Source organism: Myxocyprinus asiaticus, chromosome 17 (assembly GCF_019703515.2).
Source record: "Myxocyprinus asiaticus isolate MX2 ecotype Aquarium Trade chromosome 17, UBuf_Myxa_2, whole genome shotgun sequence".
In the NCBI taxonomy this organism is placed as follows: domain Eukaryota; kingdom Metazoa; phylum Chordata; class Actinopteri; order Cypriniformes; family Catostomidae; genus Myxocyprinus; species Myxocyprinus asiaticus.
Window position 1 is genome coordinate 22,562,604 of NC_059360.1, and position 22,698 is coordinate 22,585,301.

Sequence of the window (22,698 nt, forward strand, 5' to 3'; positions counted from 1 at the left end):
CTCTTTTGGCATAAGAATATGTTACAAATAATTAACAAAAGTATGTTTGAAAAAGTAGATTCTGCTATTTGTTTTTATTAGTGTTCCTAGACAAACATCTTTATTGGTCCTGGAACAACATTCCTGTCAACCAATCAGATTTTAGTATTAGGTTATTGTTTCGGCTGGAACTGGGGCTCGATTTCCCTTTATTTTTAGGGGGTTGAAGTTAATGGTTAGGTTTGGGTTTAGGAAAGGGTTAGGACTATGTTGGCTCTACATGAATGTTGTTCCAGGACCAACAAACGATACTGATCCTACTTGACAAAACCATGGTCACCATTTGTATTACAGGCCATTTTGTATTTAATGTATCTCACAGCTGGATCTCACAAAACATATCATAAAAAATCATAAAAACATTAGCTATATATAGTAGTTGGTGATGCATTCTCGTTAAAAAATAATCCCAAATGTTTGAAGGCTTTGTGATGAAAAAATAATCTTCACACCACAAACAAAACAAACACTTTATAGTGACACTATGTGTAACTGACTTATTAACTAGCGATGGGAATATTCACATACCTCCTAAACTGGGAAACTGCATTAACGAAACAGAGAAAAACGGCATCAGATGATCAGTGTAGATCAAGAAGATGTAATTTGGCCTCTGGCAGGATTGTCTGGTTTGTCAGGACAACGATATGCATTACCCTCTTGAACCCTCTCGGTTACCTGAGAACCTTTGTCTTGTTTTATCCCCTGGCCCCCTGAAAACACATAAAAATCACCTGATGTCCATTTCAATTAATGGTTTTGGTCAAGGAGGAAATTTCATCTCTCAAAACAGAAGCGAATACAGGGCCTTTATCGCAGTCACGAGTAATACAGCTAACATTGTATTACATAATAATAACTCTTTTCACTTTGAACTATAGATGCCCTAGGGGTATTTTGATCTTAAAAATGGTATAGACTATACTTATTACGATTTTCAATGTTATCATCAACAAGGTAACTTTAACAAATGTGCCACTCAGCACCTTACATACCAGAAAACAAGATCTATTTAAAAACAAAACTGACGTGCAGTCTCCAACATTGCCCTTTCACCCAGATAAACACCCACTTCAGTGAAGCAATTTGGGAGTTTCTGTTGATCAGCCTGGCATCGGGAGTTCTACGAGCATCTGATTTGCCTATGAGTACTGCCAAAACCTAGAACTTCTCCTTCCACAACACACATGCACACATCACACCCTAACAGTGCACAATATCTTTTAATGACAGATAAAGATCTAATGTCTAAGCACAAAACAATCAAAAAAACCTACCTCTTAAAAAGTAAAATATCTAATGATAATAATTCAATATATAATATACAGTATATAATAAAGATAATAATTTCTAAAAGTATATTGCCTTGGGACTTGAAACAAAAAAAACAAGACAAATAAAAGGTGGATATGTGAGCTATATTGGATTTTACAGTGATTACAGTGCAGTTCTAACACTATTAAAGGAATATTCCGGATTCAATCAAATTTAAGCTCAATCGACAGCGTTAATGTCATAATGTTATGTTTACCCCATTACCACATAACTTTATTCTGACTCATCCTTCCTTTTCTTAAAAAAATAAAAATAAAAATCTGGGTTACAGTGAGGCACTTCCAATGGAAGTGAAAGGAGCCAATCTATAAACATTAAAATACTTACTATTTCAAAAGTATAGCAACAAGATGTAAACAATATGCATTTCAACACGATTGTAGTGTGATAAAATCGCTTACACAAATTTTCAGTGTAAAGTTACATCCAATTTTACACCTTCATTGTCATGAATATATAGCACTTTTAACCCTAAAGCCATAAAACAACCGTAAAAATTACGATTTAAACAACTTTACAGCACAAATAATACACAAGTTTTAACAGAAGAATTATTTTAAGTGCTTTTATAAAATTATAAGCTCTGCATTTCTTCCTCTAAGCTTTGAGAATTTGGCCCCATTCACTTCCATTGGAAGTGCCTAACTGTTACTTTGATTTTTTTCTTTTTTTAAAGAAGTGGATGGACAAGTCTAAATTATTTTTTGTGGTAATCAACATTATTCCACAAATGCTGCTGACTGAGCTTATCTAGTATTGAACCAGGAATATTCCTTTAAGTACACTTTTACCATTTTCATGATACTGTATGTTCTTGACTAATGCTTTCTTACCGAGGCCATTTCCAAGAAATACACACTAAGAAAGTACAATATTATGTCACTCTGTAAATTAAAAGTTACACAAACATATAAGGCCAGATTATGTACAATACAACGATGCCATAACCAGGGCAAATCCTTGGAACCACAACCTCAGTAGTATATTTAAAACCACTGGGAATAACTGACCCACCCCTCCCTCTGGCTCTTCTCTGGACTTCAGCTATGCACAGTAGTATAATTAACCACAGTATATGTGAGAACTGGTGTTGGGTGCTGGGAGGTTTGTGATGGGATGGGATTAGAGGAGTGAAGTGAATAGCATAATAACCTTTCCTCTAGTTTCCTTCCTTTCACTCTCAGTCTGCCCCACTTATATCACTAACATGCCTCCCGCTTCTAACATAACTCCAACACTTCCCACACACAGCTAGCAGTACTGCTGTTGGCACTGTGGTTCATCTCTGCTTGCACAACCGGTCACTACAGCAAAGTGTGACTCATGCCGAGACCTGGCCACTCTGCTGCCACTGAAACTGCCGGTGCTCACTTGCAAGCAAACTGACATGACATTCCCAGAGGGCCAGTTGAGGAGGATTTTTACTTTTAATATGATTCTATTTGCAGAGATTTAACTAATTTCCTAATTTCATTATTTAGAGCAGTGGTCCTCAATTGCTGGGTCACAGCTCAAAAATGTGTCTGTTCTGATAGGGTTGCAGAGAAAAATAACATGTATAATAATAATAATAAAATGCAACTAACCACATAATTGCACATAAGCTTGCAAAATACATAGGTTTATCAACTTTTAAAAGGGAGGAAAAAACACTTCCCATTTATTTTCTTGTTGATGTCAAAAATTCTTCTGTCACTTGGTAGCTAACAAAATCAGCCAGATGCAAACGTGAACCAGCTGTGCGACATGCCCTCATTTTCAAAAATCATTAAACAAGTTATGCAAGATAACAGAAAGTACAACCTAAGTAAAAAATCAAAACCAACTACAAATTTGACCTTATTTACTCTTGATCTTCATGACAACGCCCCCTCTTTTAAATTATTGTATTAGTGACAGCTTTCTCTCCCCTGTAAAATCATCAAACATGTTTACCAGTTTTACTTGTTTTAAGACTTGGGTTCATTTAGTTCATTAACCTTTCTCAACATTCAAAGTGTCGACATGTTAAGACATTCATCTACAAGTCAACTGAGATTATTGACTTTGGACTTATGAATGAAATTCTGACCACATTTTTGCTGGTTATTTATTTTAATTCCATTTAAATATATTACTGATGACAGGGTACAATGGGGCTAAAGGCACACCTTCAGGATTTTTTTTTTTTTTTCAGGTAACAAAGAGTATCAAGATTGGAAAAATACATTTATTTTTATTGAATATTGATGGAGCAACATAATTAGTTTGAAAAGAAATAATTATTTCAAACAATGTTTTGATTAAAATTCTTTTTTTTTAAAAGGTGGTGAGTGATAAAACTTTAGGGCCCCCAGGGGGTTTATAGTGATATTGTGTAAATATAGGGACAATAGTTATAGGAAAAAATTTGTCAACTTGTGTAAACAATTTTGAGACAGCAACATGCATTTTGAGTAACAAATGAAGATATATAATACTTATTCAAAATAAGCGCTACAGAAAACGGTTAAACATTTTCTGTTCATTTCAAACACATTTGGCATTTTATAACATTGTGATTGGATCAGTCAATATGAGCCCACTTTGAACATTATATCAATAACAAATCTATTTATGGGGCCCCTACAACAGAGGGGCTTTTGTACCCCAAATACTATCCTTTCACTTACTGGACAGTTATTAAAACACTTTTGATTTAATCACCTTGAACAAACTGAAAATGCTAAGTATTTTGTCTCAAAAAGTGATATTTCAGGGAATCTCATTAGCTACATAAATTTGCAAGATTTTATAAATTATTCAATACTAGATAAAATGACCTCAAAATCAAACTTTAGACATTGTACTCAATAATCCGCAGGGATCAGGGATATTTTGCAGTGCATAGTGACAAAGAGGGGTGTTAAGGAAAGTACCGTGGTAGTTTTTGTTGCTGTTTAGTGTTTTGAGAGAAAATATATAATGAAAAGTGATTTTTACCCCAGGGTCCTTTAGCCCCGTTGTTCCCTACATATTCTAGCTTTGAATACAATAACTCTCGGTTTCACTGTTATGCGGCGGCTAAAGACCTTTCGCCCAGTTCCGCGACTCTCAGTTCAGCGAGTTTACAGTGACACTGTTGACTCCCTCCACACGCCCACCGGCAGCCACGCACCCCGTTTCCTCCAATCGCTCGCCTATCACGCACTGATCACGCGTAGTCCTTCGTGCCATTGGTCAAGGTCTCACACACATTTGTTTTTCATTGGTGGCGTGTTGCCACCCGCCAGACTGTTGTGAATTTTGTTTTCTTTTTTCCCGGACTTGTTTTACTCAGCTGCTGGTAAAGGCGAACTGAAGTCCGGTGTGAGTCGTCACCGAACGGGTGGAGCAGCTCCGTTTCTTTGTTTTGCGCTACTTTTGAATTCATATAAATATTTGTTTTCGTACATTTTGATCGGATGTCAAAAACGCCAGTTTCTTAACATGGAAGAAATATGTGGGGTAAGATCTAAATATTAGTTTAATTTTGTTACGTTTTGTCGCTTGTGATTTTATTGACACTGATTGGTTATTGTTGATTGTGCTTTTCATCGATAAAGCAACAAAAGACTAACAACATCAACCCACGTTTTTATACAATTTTAGCTAGAGCTTTATTTTAGAAGAAAGTGGTGTGTAGGCAGGAAAGTAGGGAGAGGGGGACTTGACCCAGGTGGGACTCGAACCTGGGTCCCTGTGAGCCAACAACTCTTTAATGTTATATTGTCACTCTATTTGTTTCAGCATCCCAATCATGTTACAATGCTCTTTTTAAACAGCTCTTTTGTAAAGTTCTAAAAACATGTAACTGTCTATACTTACGTCATAAGGGATGCCTTCCACGGCGATAATAAACCATACGGATTTTTCGTACAATACATGGAATTCCCGGTTCAATACAAGTTAAGCTCAATTAACAGCATTTGCGGCATAATACTGAGAACCACAAAAATGTCAACTCGTCCCTGCTTATCTTTTTTAAAAAAAAGGCAAACGTCTGGGTACATTGGAAGTGAATGGGGGCCAATCCGTAAACGTTAAAATACTCGCTGTTTCAAAAGTATAACCACAAGACATAAACAATATGTGTGTAAACATGATTTCAGTGTGATAAAATCACTTAATAACCTTTTTTATTTAAAGTTATAGCCAATTTTACAACTCTGTTGCCATGACGACGTAACGCCATAACCCTAAAAGTCCTAAAACGACGATTTAAACAACTTTACAGCTCAAATAATACACGAGTTTTAACAGAAGAATTAATGTAATTGATTTTATAAAGTTATAAGCTTCACATTTCTGCACTTAAACCCTCCAAAACTTGGCCCCATTCACTTCCATTGTAAGTGTCTCACTGTAACCACTGTAACCGAAAAGGAGGGACGAGTCAAAATTATTTTCTGTGGTTATCAACATTATGCCACAAACGCTGTCGACTGAGCTAAACTTGATTTGAACCAGGAATATTCCTTTAAATAGACGCCGCTTTTACCTATTAACCTGAGTTAACCCTTAAATTGTCTGGTTCTTTTGCTATAAACAGTCTGAAAAACGTGTATACCCCACTTGTGTATTGTTAAGCACAGCGTTGGTAGCACATCCTGAAAGGTAGCATATATTTTCAGGACGCCGGTTGAGATGGCTATATACCGCACACTGTATGCAGGCTGTTGGTGTGTTTATCAGGTGCACAACACCTTGTCAACCTTGTTTTAAAAAACACATGCATGTTGCTCGATAATGGTGTTATTTATCTGAAGTGCTATGTATGGGAGGGACTTGCTGTCAATAACATTTTCTGGCCTTGGGCACTGTTAAACTGTTCATGAGTATGTCAGCAGTCTCAAGTTTTGCTCATAGCGGTTTCACGTGGCCAGCTTGAGAGCATGTCATTGTTTTGGCTTTATTTTGGAGTGGGAGGTGACAGCCTAGTGATAGAGGGTCCTCGCAAACTGGGTGCATTAAAAAGGGCTTCTCTGTTAAACTGTCATACTGCTTCTGGATCCATGTATAGATAAAGACAAAGAGAAAGACCCATTCAGTTCTACTCAGCAGCTGAGCTCTGTGTGTTGAAATCAACCGGAGGGCATCTTTTGCCTTCTTACATTCCATTAAATTCTTTTCTTGTGGTTCTCAGGAATCTCGGATGGAGAACTGCGAGGCATTTCTGGAAGGCAAAAGGCACAACAGTGAGCACTCTTCATGTAGTGTGTCAGAATACAATGATTTGGAAGCTGCAGAAGCTCTGGTCTACATGAGTTTCTGGAGTCAGATGTCTCCAAAACCCAATGCCTTCAAACCTCGCCCTCTCACCCCGGCTTCAGACTCCTGCGATTCTCTCCTGCAAGCCGAACCACCAGAGACCCCAAAGGACTTTGTCTCACTCTCCTCACTGGTAAGGAACTGTTAGAAAGTAAAATATGTAAACTTTTAGCTCTGTTTATGTTGTCAACATTCACACTGGGTCCTCACAGTCCTCTAGCACTGCATGTTGTAGAACAAGGCTCTTATCAAAACTTGATTTGATTGCTTGAAATTTGGGGAGGGTTTTATGACACCTTGAACAGGTGGCAGTCTATAGATAAACTACATCTGCAAACTTAACTTCAGCACAGGGTCCTACACTGTGATTAAACATGAGATGAACATAATAGTACAATTGTGATATTACCGAATCGTTGTTTGCTGAAGAGCTTGATTTTGTATGGTAAAGTATGATTTTCTTCTCCCATGCAGTGTATGACCCCACCACACAGTCCCAGCTTTGCTGAGACCTCCAACATTACAGCAGCGCCAGCCTCCCCCTCCCCGTTGGCCCGACCCTGCCCCAGCCTCCCCCACTCCATTAATCAGATGCAAACCACAGAGAAAAGTACATCTTCACCCTGCAGAGCCATGGCAACCAGCGTAATACGTCACACAGCTGACAGCTCCCTCTACCAAAACATTCCACAAGTTGCCCACCCTACAAAGACTGAGAAACAGCTGCAGAAACAACCTGAGGTTCCTTCAGCAAGTTTACCCCACCAACCTCACACAGAAACCACAACAGCAGGCTCATGCCCCTCTAAATATGATAAACTCAACCCAACATCTCCACAGTTGCCACCCCTGACCCCTAGTCCACCAATTATATGCCAGATGTTCCCTGTGGCCCAACCAGGAGTCATCTCAGCCACATTTATTCAGAGCCAAGCTCAGAAGCCAAGCCCTGGAGTGAAATCCATCTTACCACAGCCTCTCTTGATGGGCTCTCCAGTGCCTCAGGGGACAGTGATGTTCGTGATGCCCCAGTCACCAGTGTCTTCGGCACCACAGTGCCCACAGACTGTTATGACCCTGGGCAACACCAAGCTCCTGCCTCTGGCTCCCGCACCTGTTTACATGCCCTCAGGGCAGAGCAGTGCCACGCAGGTTGACTTTTCCCGCAGACGCAACTATGTCTGCAATTTTCCAGGCTGTCGGAAGACCTATTTCAAGAGCTCTCACCTAAAGGCACATCTCAGAACTCACACAGGTACATAATGTGCATAATGAGTACACCTAGAGTCTAGGTCATAGTTCAGCTGGAACAGTGTATCATGTAACATGCTTATAACTTTTCTGTCTCTTTCAGGGGAGAAACCTTTCAGCTGTAACTGGGAAGGCTGCGATAAGAAATTTGCTCGCTCTGATGAGCTGTCCCGCCACCGGCGAACGCACACGGGTGAAAAGAAGTTTGTCTGCCCAGTGTGTGACCGGCGGTTTATGCGCAGTGACCACCTCACCAAGCATGCACGCCGGCACATGACCACCAAGAAAATCCCTTCCTGGCAAACAGAGGTGCGTAATCTCAACAAGATCACCGCAGCCAAGACCTTGGCCCCTGGCACAGCACTACCAATCAGCATGTTGCTTCCAGGTTCAAACTGAATCTGTTTGAGACTGAACTCTCACTGACATTATGCAGGGACTCATTATATGAGGCTGCTGGTTTTCTCATGGGCAAAAATGTGATTATGCACTGGACTCCTTTCTTCTTCGATGCACATATTTTGCACTCAGAAATTGAACATTTTGTTTACTATTGTGTAAAAGAAATATGCACTCTTTTGCCAAAGTCTTTGTACTATGTTTGTCTTAAGATTTCATCCTTTTTCTTCTTTTTTTGTATATGTTTATGTACATATATAGTGGAAGTGTCTGATGTATGCTAAACTACATTCAATATAATTAGAAAAAGGAGACTTAATATGTAAAAATCTATATGTGGATAGTTATCTGCACTTTGATTATCATATAATACCCTTTTATTTAATACTCTTTTTTTAATTTTTATTAAACAATGGAGAATACATGTGTTTTTGTGATTTCATTAAGCATTAAAGCACTGATCAAAGTACTAGGATAAGTAAAGGTAACAATTTAAAGGAATATTCCGGGTTCAATACAATTTAACTCAGCCGACAGCATTTGTGACTATGTTGATTACCACATATATATATATGGGGCTAATTAGTAAACATGAAAATACTCACTGTTTCAAAAGTATAGCCACAAGACATGAACAATATGCATGTTCACATGATTGTTGTGTGATAAAATCACTTACTAACCTTTTCTGTGTAAGGTTATAGCCAATTTTAGAACTTCCTTGCCATGATGATATAATGTCAATAAACCCTAAAATGACTGTAAAAATGACAATTTAATCAACTTTACAGCTCAAATAATACATGAGTTTTAACAGAAGAATTAATGTAAGTGCTATTATAAAATTATAAGCTTCATATTTCTGCTTTTAAACCCTCCAGAAATTGGCCCCATTTACTTCCATTATAAGTGCCTCACTGTGACCTCAATTGTTCCATTTTTTTAACAAAAGGATGGGCGAGTCTAAATTATTTTTTGTGGTAATCAACATTATGCCACAAATGCTGTCAATTGTGCTTAACTTGTTTTCAACCCAGAATGTTCCTTTAAAAAACAGAATATGTGGCAACATAAAAAATAATGTTTTTCATGTGGTTTTGCGACAAAATGTTTTGCTGTATGGGCACAAGTTCTGAAATGTTTACTTCTGCCTCCCACTGCTCTTGGCAGATACAGAACTTCCACTCTCACATTGCTGACACACCCGTGATGTATCCACTTCCTGTCTGCTTTGGGAGGTCTATGTACCAGATCCTTTGTCTCATGCATCACCATTAATCCATGTCTCAGCAGCAAGTTGACACAAGTCATTTTATTCACTGCCAGTAATGCTCAGGCTAGTACAAATGTTCAACCAACATGCTGTTCTAAAGGTACTTTTCATTTAAAACAAACACCTTTGAATGAAACATAGATCATTAGTTCATTCTAAACAAACAGACAGTTGTTCTGAAAATCTGACCTATATCAGAATGTGCTTCCCACACCCAGTGCAAAAACAAGCGTTTCCCTATATGTATTTATAACTTAATAAGCGAAACAAGTTGCTTTGCTTATTAAAACAAGATCATAGCACACAATAGCTCTGCGTTATTATGTTAAAGTATGATGAGATCACTAGGCTTTTTGTAGTTCTATTCGTATTTTTTGCACAAAATATTATTTCACTTTTTATGAGAAAGTGAAATAAAAGCAGAACTAATCAAACATAATCTCATAATGCTCTGAAACACCATCAGAAATGAAATCTATGTTTTATATATACACTGATTAGCCACAACATTAAAACCACCTGCCTAATATTGTGTAGGTCCCCCTTGTGCCGCCAAAACAGCGCCAACCCGCATCTCAGAGTAGCATTCTGAGATGATATTCTTCTCACCACAACTGTACAGAGTGGTTATCTAAGTTACCATAGTCTTTGTCAGTTCAAACCAGTTTGGCCATTCTCTGTTGACCACTCTCATCAACAAGGAGTTTCCGTCTGCAGAACTGACGCTCACTGGATGTTTTTTGTTTTTGGCACCATTCAGAGTAAATTCTAGAGACTGTTGTGCGTGAAAATCCCAGGATATCCGCAGTTACAGAAATACTCAAACCAGCCCATCTGGCACCAACAATCATTCCACGGTCCAAATCACTAAGATCACATGTTTTCCAACTCTGATGGTTGATGTGATAATTAACTGAAACTTCTGACCCGTATCTGCATGATTTTATGCACTGCACTGCTGCCACACGATTGGCTGATTAGATAATCATATGGAAGATAGTTGGTGCATGACAGGCTGGTTTGAGTATTTCTGTAACTGCTGATCTCCTGGGATTTTCACACACAACAGTCTCTAGAATTTCCTCAGAATGGTGCCAAAAACAAAAAACATGGCCAGACTGGTTGGAACTGACAAAGTCTACAGTAACTCAGTGTAGAAGGTTTGTTGTCTGGGCAATGAAGGAGTCAGGATGCAGCAAACTGTCAACGTGAGTATTTTTATTACTCTTCAGCATCGTTCATAAAACTTAAACAAAAAATGCACTCAGTGGTCAAGGAGTCACACACACAAATGAGTAAAGACTTTTTATCGAGCGCACATACAAGTACAGTCTCTCTCTCTCTCTCTGCCACTCTGACACCTCATGTGCTTTTTATGTCACCCTCCGTCATCACTACAACAAGAAACAGGTGTTAGAGATAATGATAACCCAGGTGACAAGCCTTACCGCTCTCTCTCTCCTGCAGAGAGAGATGCCCCCATCACCACATATCCCCACCGCCCGACTCAGGCCAGGGCAACATCCGACCTATGTCAGATGCATCCGTCTGCAAAATAAAGGGGAGAGAGAAATTAGGAATAGGTAAAAGCGGCCCCCCACAAAGTGCGGATTTTATTTTTAGGAAATAGCCCCAGAAACTGTCTAACCTCCTTTTTGGTCTTGGGCCTCGGACAGGCCGCGATCGCTGCGGTTTTGTTAACCTGGGGACGCACCTGCCCATGGCCCAAGTGGAACCCCAGATACCGAACTTCCACCCGCCCAGTTGCGCATTTCTTCGGGCTGGCTGTGAGCCCTGCCCATAGCAGCGACCTCAGGACAGCTCTCAGATGTTGCATGTGCCGCCGCCAGTCATTACTATAGATAATAATATCATCTAAATACATGGCAGCATATGCTGTATGTGGTCTGAGAACTTTGTCCATGAGATGCTGAAACATGGCCGGGGCCCCGAACAAACTGCACAGAAGGGTCACAAATTGCTGTAAGCTGCACGGTGTGGAAAAAGCCATTTTTTCTCGGGAGATCGGAGTTAAAGGTATCTACCAATAACCCTTTGTTAAGTCCAGTGTTGAATAAAATTGAGCTGTGCCCAACCAATCGAGCAATTTGTCAATCCAAGGGATTGGGTACGTGTCAAATTTGGACACCACATTCACTTTGCGTTAGTCTACACAGAACCTGACCATCCCGTCGCTCTTAGGTACCAGAACCACTGGGCTGGCCCAATCGTTGTGTGACTCTTCTATTACACCCATCTCCCAGTAATTGTTTTAAAACAAAATTAAGCCATCGGTCTACAGTGGCACTTATTTAAGTTTTAAAATGTAAGTTTAGTGTCTTATGCAAAAATGTATTTCTATTTCTAAATGCAATTAAAAATAATCTGTCACAAAAGCTAATAGAGGAGATTATTTCATTACACAAGAAAGGTCATGGCTAAAAGTACATTTCCAAGGTACTTCAATTTCCAACAGACAGAGTTGGCAGCACCATTAATACATTTTTAAAATATGGTACAACAGCAACCTTCTTGGGTGTGGAAGAAAGCAAAACTTCACCAAGGGAAATGATGACCTGAATATTCAAGAAGGAATTTGGAAATGCCTGTGGAGTCCTGGAAGAAGGTTTTATGGACGTGTGACACTAAACTGAAAATGAGCTTTAGACCCATGGGTCAGCAGTATGTCTGGAGTAAGAAAGGCAAGGTGATGACAAGAACGGCACCATCCCCACAGTCAAGCATTGAGGTTGGTCAGTCCTGTTATGGGGGTGTTTTGTGGCTGCAGGAAACGGCTATCCTGACTATGTGACTGACACAATGGATTATTTCAGGTATTAGGCTATTTTGGCAAAAATGTGATGCCTTCAGTGTGTAAACTGAAGCTCGGTGATCACTGGACTTTCCAGCAAGACAATAACACCAAGGATACATCCAAGTTGTCAAAAATCTGATTCAAGGATAGGTCGTGGAATGTCCTTAAATGGTCCTTTCAGTCCATCATTAAAATACCACTGAAAATCTGTTGGGATTTCAAGGAAGCAGTGGCAACACAGAAACCAAAGAGTCAATGTCAATGAGCTGGAAGCTTTTGCTCATGAGAAATGTGTAAAAATTCTAATAGAGAGGTGTCCAAAGCCTGAGAACACTTACCTGATTTTTTTGATGTTATTAAGGATAAAGGATGCTCCACAAATGATTGATTTTGGGGGTTGAATATTTTTTACATGACTTTTGTGGAGAGAGTTATTTATTTTGTATTTTAAAATTTGGGTAACAGAACTCTTTGTCCTCAAAATCACTCAAATGTGTATTAAAAACTTACTTCGACTGTTTACTGAGGTTTTAGTTGATGTGTTTTAATTCACATCACCAGAACATATTGCTAGTCAGGAGGCTTGAATAATTTTTATTACACCTTTATATATTCAGCATTGTTATCATGGAGGGGAGATATGGAGAGGTTCTTCTTCTCCTCACTTCAAGCGAGTACCCAACTCAATACAACAAAGCAGAATGACAAACTTTACGTGGCATGCAGAAAAATTCAGAGTCACCGGTTAGTATGAAGAAAATATTTAGTACCGAAAGTGGTTTATGTTTTGTAAATGTATGGATACAGTGTTTTAATTTATGGTTGCAGATGGTATGCTGTATTATGGGAGAAGAAAAGTAGTGAAGACCAAAGAGGACTGCACAGTTCTTTTTGAGGAATTCCACAGCACCCCTATTGGGGGAAACAGTGGCATATTTAAAACGAGAAATGCATTGTGTGCCAGATATTATTGGCCAGGGATGACTGTGGACATTGAGAAATGGGTAATTGGGTAATTGTTTTCAAACTGGGGTTCAGAGGACCTAGGTGGTCCATGGAAAATTTCAGAGAAAAAGTTCTCTGGCACCACAAAGCGTGAAAGCCCATGACACAGCCTATTAAAAATTAAGTTTAGCATTCTAGGTGTAATATAAAGCTGTATGTGTCATAGTTGTATTGTCACTGGTGTTTTATTTTGTTCACTTTTTTTTAACTATGTTTTGTAGGTGAGTAATATGACCATTGTCAACGAGTGGGAAAACCTCTTTTAATTGACCGCAAGCTGGAAAGTATTAAAGTATGTGTCCCCTTGAGTTGCTAATGTATTTACAGCTTTATTTAAAGTCAAGCACAGACTACAACTCACTGTCAGCACCCTGCACACTTAACATTTTAAGTTCAGGGTTTAGGTTTTAATTAATTTATTATTTTTTTAAATGCCACACAACCAGTCGCTGTATTGACTACATGACCATTCATTCCTGACTGAAGCTACAATCCTCAAGTGTAATCTGAGAGTTCCAGTCACAGACATAAAATATAAAAGGAGACAAGCTTGAGTAATGTAGTGCGTGCTAGACTTCATGGGTACAACCGTGTGATTTGAGAACTATTTATAAATAGCTAACCACATTTATTTATTTATTTATTTGTATTTTTTAGGTCTCTTCAGTCTGGGAATTACTTGGAATAGATTTTACAGGACCACAGCCCAAGACATTTATACAGTTGTGCTCAAAAGTTTGCATGCCCTGGCAGAAATTGTGAAATTTTGGCGTTGATTTTGAAAATATGACTGATCATGCAAAAAAACAAACAAATTTTTTTTTTTTATTTAAGGATAGTGATCATATGAAGCCATTTATTATCACATAGTTGTTTGGCTCCTTTTTAAATCATAATGATAACAGAAATCACCCAAATGGCCCTGATCAAAAGTTTACATACCCTTGAATGTTTGGCCTTGTTATAGACACACAAGGTGACACACACAGGTTTAAATGGCAATTAAAGGTTCATTTCCCACACCTGTGGCTTTTTAAATTGCTATTAGTGTCTGTGTATAAATAGTCAATGAGTTTGTAAGCTCTCACGTGGATGCACTGAGCAAGCTAGATACTGAGCCATGGGGAGCAGAAAAGAACTGTCAAAAGATCTGCGTAACAGGGTAATGGAACTTTATAAAGATGGAAAAGGATATAAAAAGATATCCAAAGCCTTGAAAATGCCAGTCAGTACTGTTCAATCACTTATTAAGAAGTGGAAAATTCGGGGATCTCTTGATACCAAGCCAAGGTCAGGTAGACCAAGAAAGATTTCAGCCACAACTGCCAGAAGAATTGTTCAGGATACAAAGAAAAACCCACAGGTAACCTCAGGAGAAATACAGGCTGCTCTGGAAAAAGACGGTGTGGTTGTTTCAAGGAGCACAATACGATGATACTTGAACAAATATGAGCTGCATGGTCGAGTTGCCAGAAAGAAGCCTTTACTGCACCAATGCCACAAAAAAGCTTGGTTACAATATGGCTGACAACCTCACAGCTTCTGGCACACTGTAATTTGGAGTGACGAGACCAAAATAGAGCTTTATGGTCACAACCATAAGCGCTATGTTTGGAGAGGGGTCAACAAGGCCTATAGTGAAAAGAATATCATCCCCACTGTGAAGCATGGTGGTGGCTCACTGATGTTTTGGGGGTGTGTGAGCTCTAAAGGCACGGGGAATCTTGTGAAAATTGATGGCAAGATGAATGCAGCATGTTATCAGAAAATACTGGCAGACAATTTGCATTCTTCTGCATGAAAGCTGCGCATGGGACACTCTTGGACTTTCCAGCACGACAATGACCCTAAGCACAAGGCCAAGTTGACCCTCCAGTGGTTACAGCAGAAAAAGGTGAAGGTTCTGGAGTGGCCATCACAGTCTCCTGACCTTAATATCGTCGAGCCACTCTGCGGAGATCTCAAACGTGTGGTTCATGCAAGACGACCAAAGATTTTGCATGACCTGGAGGCATTTTGCCAAGACGAATGGGCAGCTATACCACCTGCAAGAATTTGGGGCCTCATAGACAACTACTACAAAAGACTGCACGCTGTCATTGATGCTAAAGGGGGCAATACACAGTATTAAGAACTAAGGGTATGCAGACTTTTGAACAGGGGTCATTTCATTTTTTTCTTTGTTGCCATGTTTTGTTTTATGATTGTGCCATTCTGTTATAACCTACAGTTGAATATGAATCCCATAAGAAATAAAAGAAATGTGTTTTACCTGCTCACTCATGTTTTCTTTAAAAATGGTACATATATTACCAATTCTCCAAGGGTATGCAAACTTTTGAGCACAACTGTATATTAACAATCACTGATTACTTTTCAAAATGGGTGGCATTCCCTTTGAGGTCATTTAGAAGTTTCAAGGCATCTATGTTCTGTAATCTACAGACATGGTTCTCCAGTCAGGATTTTGTCTGTTCAAGGAAGAGAATTTGTTAATTAAGTGAGTCAATATACAAAAACGAATAATTCCTTATTCTCTCTATATATTGCATAAAATCCTTAAAGTTGAACTTCTGTACTTTAAAGCCTTCTCTATAGCTATGGACAAAATACTTATGACAAAAATTAATAGGTTAATTTTTATTTTTTCAGATGAACAGCTGCCTTTGTGATCTGCTGTTTATAAAATGGAGTGTGACGGCTGCCTACCATCCCCAAACGGATGGATTGGATGAAAAAAATCAAATGACAACATAAAAAGGTAAGATAAATAACCAAGACTGCCCAACATGTTCTCTCTGGATATGCTACTGAAAAGATTGACAAGTGCTTACAAATTCAAGATAAGTTATAAATGCTTCTGATATCTAGTATTCACAATGCATTTCAGGGCCTCAGGAAACTTATAAATGACCATCAAAATAACTGGGATGCTTTCCTGGATACAGCTCTATTTTCTTTGCATTCAAAAATCCATACAACCACAAAATACAGTCCCTTCTTTTTGATGTATGGACGAGAAGCAAGATTTCCTTCTGACGTCCCAGAAGAATTGCCCGTAAGTTTGTATTTTTGTTTTGTATTTGAGTCCATTAAAAATTACTGCACCTTTAAATTTGCTTTTTATCATTTAGATAAAATAGTGTAGCTGTTCAAACAAATAAATGCTTTATCAACAAAAAATAAATAAATAAATAAAAAATAAAAAAAATAAAAAAGACCTTTTCCAATAGAAATTTCTTAAAAATGTGGCATCACGATCTGAGGCAAGCATGTTGGTCTACTCACAGCTTAAAATACGAGCGGCAAGTGAATGGGAGCAGCTGTGGTGTCCTAATTTTAAAAGTACATAAATTATGTAAAAATTAGAAATTAGTTGACCATACAATGTTCTTGCTTAAATCATTGCTTTAATTTTCTATTAGTTAGCAGAGGGTTACCTTACCACAGGGACTATTCTGAATGTCCTGACTGACACACAATTGGTTCAACTGGCTAAGCGTCACATACCGTGCACATTAATCGAGTATGACAGTAAGTTTCTGTTTTAATTGTCTAGTTTTGTTTTACATGGTCTGAGTAATCAAAGTTCCATAACGAAACACAATGTATTGGCGGAGTAGATATTTTTAGTCTTTTTGCTAATTACCAATCTCAATTCCCACAAGGTGACCTTGATTCCATCTGCACTGCCTGTAATAAGATAAATCCAGACAATGACAGCTCCAACAGCTTTACATTGGTAAATGACATAGAATCACATCATGTTCACAGGTAAAGCTGCAAGCAAATTGAATGTATTGTTAATTAAATTCTACTTCCCCTTTTTAGGTGCAGTGCAATACATGTGCAAGATGGGAATGCCTGACCTGCATTCCTGATGTCAGGAGAACAGGGGACCTCCCTTTAGAATATCACTGTGGACCAGTGGCGTAGCCAAGGGTGGGCCGGGGTGGGCCTGAGTAGAGTACCCAAAATAGACCCAGGCCTACCCAGAATATTAGAGATTATTTTTTGACTTCAAATATATTTTTATAAAATAATTAAAAAATGTATAAGTTCTGCTTTCTGAAAGTGTGACAGAACTGTTTGAATAAGCAGCCTTTCAACTTTTCGGGAAATGTTGGAGAAAAAATCTAAATTGGCCCATCCATTTTTATTGAGGCTCACCCAAAAGTAATTTCCTGGCTACACCCTTGCTGTGGACATTGCAGATTACAGTTTATTTATTTATTTGGATCTACAGCTTAAAATTTTGTATTTCAAATGTTCTTCTGACCTCTACAGTAGGTTCTTTGTAAAAATGTCTACATTAAGTAGCCTATGTACCCTAATGCAATGCAAAAGTAAATATGTTTACTGCTTGAGAAAATATCCTGCCCTCTTTCTTTCTTTCTTTCTTTTTTTTTCACACATATGGTGCATCCTGATGTGTCTTTAATGCTTGACAATGTGCTATTTGAACCTGGTTTATAATTCAGATACACAATATATGACAGACAAGATATGCTACTAACGTTTGAACCTGGTTAATAAAGGCGATAGGTTATTCAGATATGCAATTTTATGCTAACAAGAAGTGCTACTAGCGTTTCAAGGTTAATGGTAGCTCATTCTGAGAAAGAAGCACATTTCGTCAGACTAATCTGACAATTTAAACTACCGGTAGGACATCCTGAGCAGGTAGGTCAGATTTTCAGAACACAGTGAAGATGTGTTATATTCATGTTTAATTTCCGGATGGTTAGTCTCGTTCAAAACCTGTGAAGTCTTGCAGTTGACATGTTTTAATAGATGGTTTATGGTTCATTTAATTTGTATTGACAAAGGTTGACAGTCTAGTAGGCTACTCCCTATTATAAATAAATTTTTTGCTCATGTACAAGTAGGCTTGGTGGGGGGGGGGGGGGGGGGGGAGATGACTAATTTATTAGTGACTAATAAAGTAACTACAGAATGCAGAGAGGGGAAAAACTAGCTTCTTTTGTCAAACACGTGCAGTTCAGATGTGGAAAACATTGCGAAATCACCAAAAAAAAAAAAAAAGAAATTTTGGGTTCACTCTTGTTTACCATTAATGGAGAATAAATCATGCGTGTTTTCCAGTAATACTAATATTCCAACAGAAAGAGGCCGGGTGTCTGTAATTATCGCTCAGACTAATGTCACTGTTTTAAAAGGGAAAAAAATACAGTGGTGTTTTATACACAACTCTACTAAAATTAGATCCAATCAAATTAAAAGAGTAGTAGTATGTGGGAGGCGCGACCAATCAGCGTCCAGAACGGCGCCCCGCCTCCTTGCCTTACTGACCGACTTTTCCCACCATGAGGAAGCCTTTCATCGAATTTTCCAATAATGCTGCAACAGCGACGCTGTGTGTCTATCATAAACTGTTTTAAATGAAAGTTCACCCTAAAATGAAAATTCTCTCACCATTTACTCCCTCATGCCATCCCAGACATATGACTTTCATCTGCAGAACACAAATGAAGATTTTTAGAAGAATATCTCGGCTCTGAAGGTCCATACAATGCAAGTGAATAGTGATCGGGCCTTTAAAGCTCCAAAAATCACATAAAGGCAGTATAAAAGTAATACATACGACTCCAGTGGTTCAACCAGTGTCTTCTGATGCAATCCAGTTGGTTTTGGGTGAGAAACAGATCAAATATTACTCCTTTTTGACTGTACATCTTGACAGCAATCTCTTTGGCGATCATGATTTCAAGCTCGATTATACTAATCGAGCTTCAAATCATGATCATGCCTAGGGACTTTTAGTCTCAGTCACCATTCACTTTTATTATATGGAAAAACATGCATTGAAAGTGAATAGTGATTGAGACTAACATACTTCCTACCATCTCCAAATGTGTTCCATGGAGGAAAGAAAGTCATATGAGTTTGGAACAACATGAGGGTAAGTGAAAGATTTTTATTTATTTTTTTAAGTGAACTATCCCTTTAATTTGAAAGGAGAAATGCAGAACAGCAATGCAATTATATTTTGCATGATTTTTAATGTGATCCTGGTCTATTCCTTAAAAAAAAAATTATTTCTACTTATGGAGACCTTCAATTTGGTGAGCACATACCATAGTAGTAGCAAGTAGTTAGGATGCCTCCATGGAGCCACAAAAAAAGACTAATGTGCATTCCTTTCTGGGTGGAGGATTCTGGAAATGTGGTCAGGAAATGGAAACTTAATATACTTTCCAGTCATATGGTTTTCTCTCAGGCAAGCTTTTTGACGCACAATTATATTCTATGAAATATCATGTCAAACACAGAGCATAGGTTCTATTCTTTCTTATTATTATTAGAATACTTATTTGAACTCCATCCTGAAAGTTGAGGGATAAACAACATCTCTAAAAGTTTGTTTTATTTTATTAATACATAGGCTTCTATAACAGCCTTGCTGAGTGCATGGACCCATTGCAAATCATTATATTAAGTGTTCATATGCCTTAAAATATTCAATAATTCTTTGCAGACATCAGTTTATCCAAGTCTTATTTCTTTTTTCTCAGCTGTCGCAGAAGATCATTGTGTCCATTAACCAAATTCCTGCTCAATCGTGTTCATCAGGTCTTCTTCTGAAGCATCATACGTAACAGGCAAGGCCAGAGACGGGCCACGGCATATCCCATAACCTCTAAAAAGCAAGAAAGAGACATACAAGAAAGAGTTAGATACAAGGGACTTTTCATTTCCAATAGTAAATGTTACAACCCAAAACAATGTATCATAAAACACAAGTAAAATACAAATCTTTAAAAATCATTATTTTAATTCACACATTTACATTACAGACCATTACACTCAGACAAGCATGGCACTGGACACCTCATTCAGTGCAAATGGTGTGTGTCACTAAGTAATAATTGATGAAACACACTTACGAAGGTGTTGTTGTGTTCTCTGTGTTGGCACTACTCAACAGGTCCTTTGGAGGAGTTATCTGTTCAAAAAGCCAGAACATTTCAATAGATCTTATAAATAATTGATAGCTGATTCTTGTTGTCATTGATGCCTTATTGAAAAAAGGTTGTCCCTTTTACATATAGATACAAATGTAAAAATAAAATAGCATAAAGAAATGTTTGAGGTTGGTTTGTGCACTGTGGTAACTTCATTCTTCACACAAACACCATGTTGTAATTCATCATGTTTACTGCTCCTGTAAACTTTGTTGCTGTCATCATGTCTTTTGGCATAGCAAAGCCCAGATGACTGATTTTTGCCATCATTGGAAGTCCTTACGTCCAGTCTTGCATCTGTGTTATCACACTCAGCGAGGATTCTGTCCACCTCCTCCGAAAACTCTGATTCCTGCCCCTCGCTGTTACAGTCGACTCTTTTTCTGACTGACACAATCCGATCCGAAGTTTCGGTGTTTGAGGGGCCGAACAAGTGACTTCCATTCCTGTCGCTGCCCGCGCTACAAACGTTTTCCTCCGTCACCAACTCAGGTGCAACTTTTTTCTTCCTGCTGCTTGTTATGCCCATCTCTGTGAACCTGGCACGGTTACAGGGATCACCCTTTCAGAAGGAGTTGAAACATGGCAGTTTTAAGTAGCCCAACTGACAGGGTCGGTCGTTGATTCAGACTCTCAATCGCAAAATAATATAAACAACGAAAAAATACCAAAGGAATAGTAAAGCGAAAAAAAAAAAGAAGCTACCAAAGAAACACAAACACAATATATCCGCTCAACATCTTATTACATTTCGCACTGTGTTACAGCCGTTGCACCCCACACTGACGCGACGCAACAAACAAAGCTGCGTTCACCACTAATGGAACGCTGACGTCAGCAGCATTCGACCAATTAAATTCTTTGATTATGCGAGCGGCGTGGCGCGACAAGACACATTTGAGCGCTCAAAGCGTCGCGTCCTACTTACAAGAGACGGACTGCCATCTGGCCTGTGAAGCCAGGATTGAACTGGGTCTACAGTGGGAACAGCTGGGTGGCGATACACAGTACAATAATTGCACTGGCTGGCCTAACAGTTTCACACGCTCCTACTCAACCCAAAAGGAGAAAGGGAGATAAAAAAAAAAAAAAAAAAAAAAAAAATTGGGAAAGCTATTCAAACAGTGATGCATTTAGCAAATGAATCTAATAGAATGTCATTTAAAAAAATTTTTTTTATTATTAAATCACGATTTAATTTTACATTAGCACTTTGATAAGCATATATTTATTTATATTCAAAAAAATGTAAACTTCTTTAATGGTTGATTATGATGAATCCAGCACAGGAAGATTAGGCTACAGTTAAAATGCAGCCACTATTTCCCTCTGTGTTGTGAAACGGCACCCTGGGAGATAAATGCAATTGAGGTAATGTTTAAATGACTGCACAATTAAAGTGTTCAGTTTAATGAGTTTTATAAAGCATTTATTAACCTTTGTTAATGTTCATTGTTAGTTCATGTTAGTTCATAGTGCATTAACTAGAGTTAACATATACCATTTTTGATTTAAAATTTTTTACTATATGTTAAAGGAACAGTTCACCCAAAAATGAAAATTCTCTCATTATTCATTTACCCTGATGCCATCCCTGATGTGTATGACTGTCTTTTTTCAGCAGAACACAAATGAAGATTTTTAGAAGAAGATAGAGTTCTGTCAGGTCCTTATAATGGAAGTAGACAGGTGCCAGAAATTTGACAGTCCAAAAGTCATATTTAGGCAGCATAAATGTAATCCACATGACTCCAGTCGATCAATGAATGTTACACAATCAGATTTGACTGTGGAGCATTGTTATGTTTGACAGCATATTGGAGCATCATTGCAAAATCTGACACTTCAACACAAGTGGTTTAGAAAAAAGCTACAATTTGACAAATAATATATCTATCTATCTATCTATCTATCTATCTATCTATCTATCTATATATATATATATATATATATATATATATATATATATATAATGTCTTAATATAAATCCAATGCATAACTTGTGATAATATCTATAAATTAAGTTTGTTAGAACATGAGCTTATAGAGATCACCCAATGCATGGAGTCATCTACTGAACATAGTTGTTATTTCATGTAATTGTGGTTTTTATTCCAGCAGATGCCACCAGAGACCCCCAATGCATGACAAGTTGTGATGTTTTGACACTTTCAATTTACTGAAATTAAGTTTTGTTTTTATTGAAGTGAAGATAACATAAAATGTGCTTGTTTTATATGAAAATGAATGGTGTAATTTAGCAGTTTAGAGCTAAATAAGGTCTAAATACCATAAAATCCCTTTAGTAAAATTAATGTTATTAAATA

The 22,698-nt window shown here is 38.1% G+C and overlaps 1 protein-coding gene across 1 annotated transcript; it reads left to right on the plus strand.

Moving 5' to 3' along the window:
* Positions 1-4,627: 4,627 nt before the first annotated feature.
* On the plus strand, positions 4,628-8,716 carry LOC127455608 (Krueppel-like factor 11). Its single transcript, XM_051723651.1, has 4 exons — positions 4,628-4,839; positions 6,518-6,775; positions 7,117-7,897; positions 7,997-8,716. Exons 1-4 carry the CDS (start codon positions 4,822-4,824, stop codon positions 8,290-8,292), a joined length of 1,353 nt encoding a protein of 450 aa, XP_051579611.1. The 5' UTR covers positions 4,628-4,821; the 3' UTR covers positions 8,293-8,716.
* The last annotated feature ends 13,982 nt before the right edge of the window (positions 8,717-22,698 follow it).

Bases quoted from the DNA above. Each gene is read 5' to 3' on its own strand.
- LOC127455608 (XM_051723651.1), top strand. The intron at 6,776-7,116 runs GTAAGGAACTGT...TCTCCCATGCAG, and splicing joins TTGTCTCACTCTCCTCACTG to TGTATGACCCCACCACACAG. The intron at 7,898-7,996 runs GTACATAATGTG...TGTCTCTTTCAG, and splicing joins ACATCTCAGAACTCACACAG to GGGAGAAACCTTTCAGCTGT.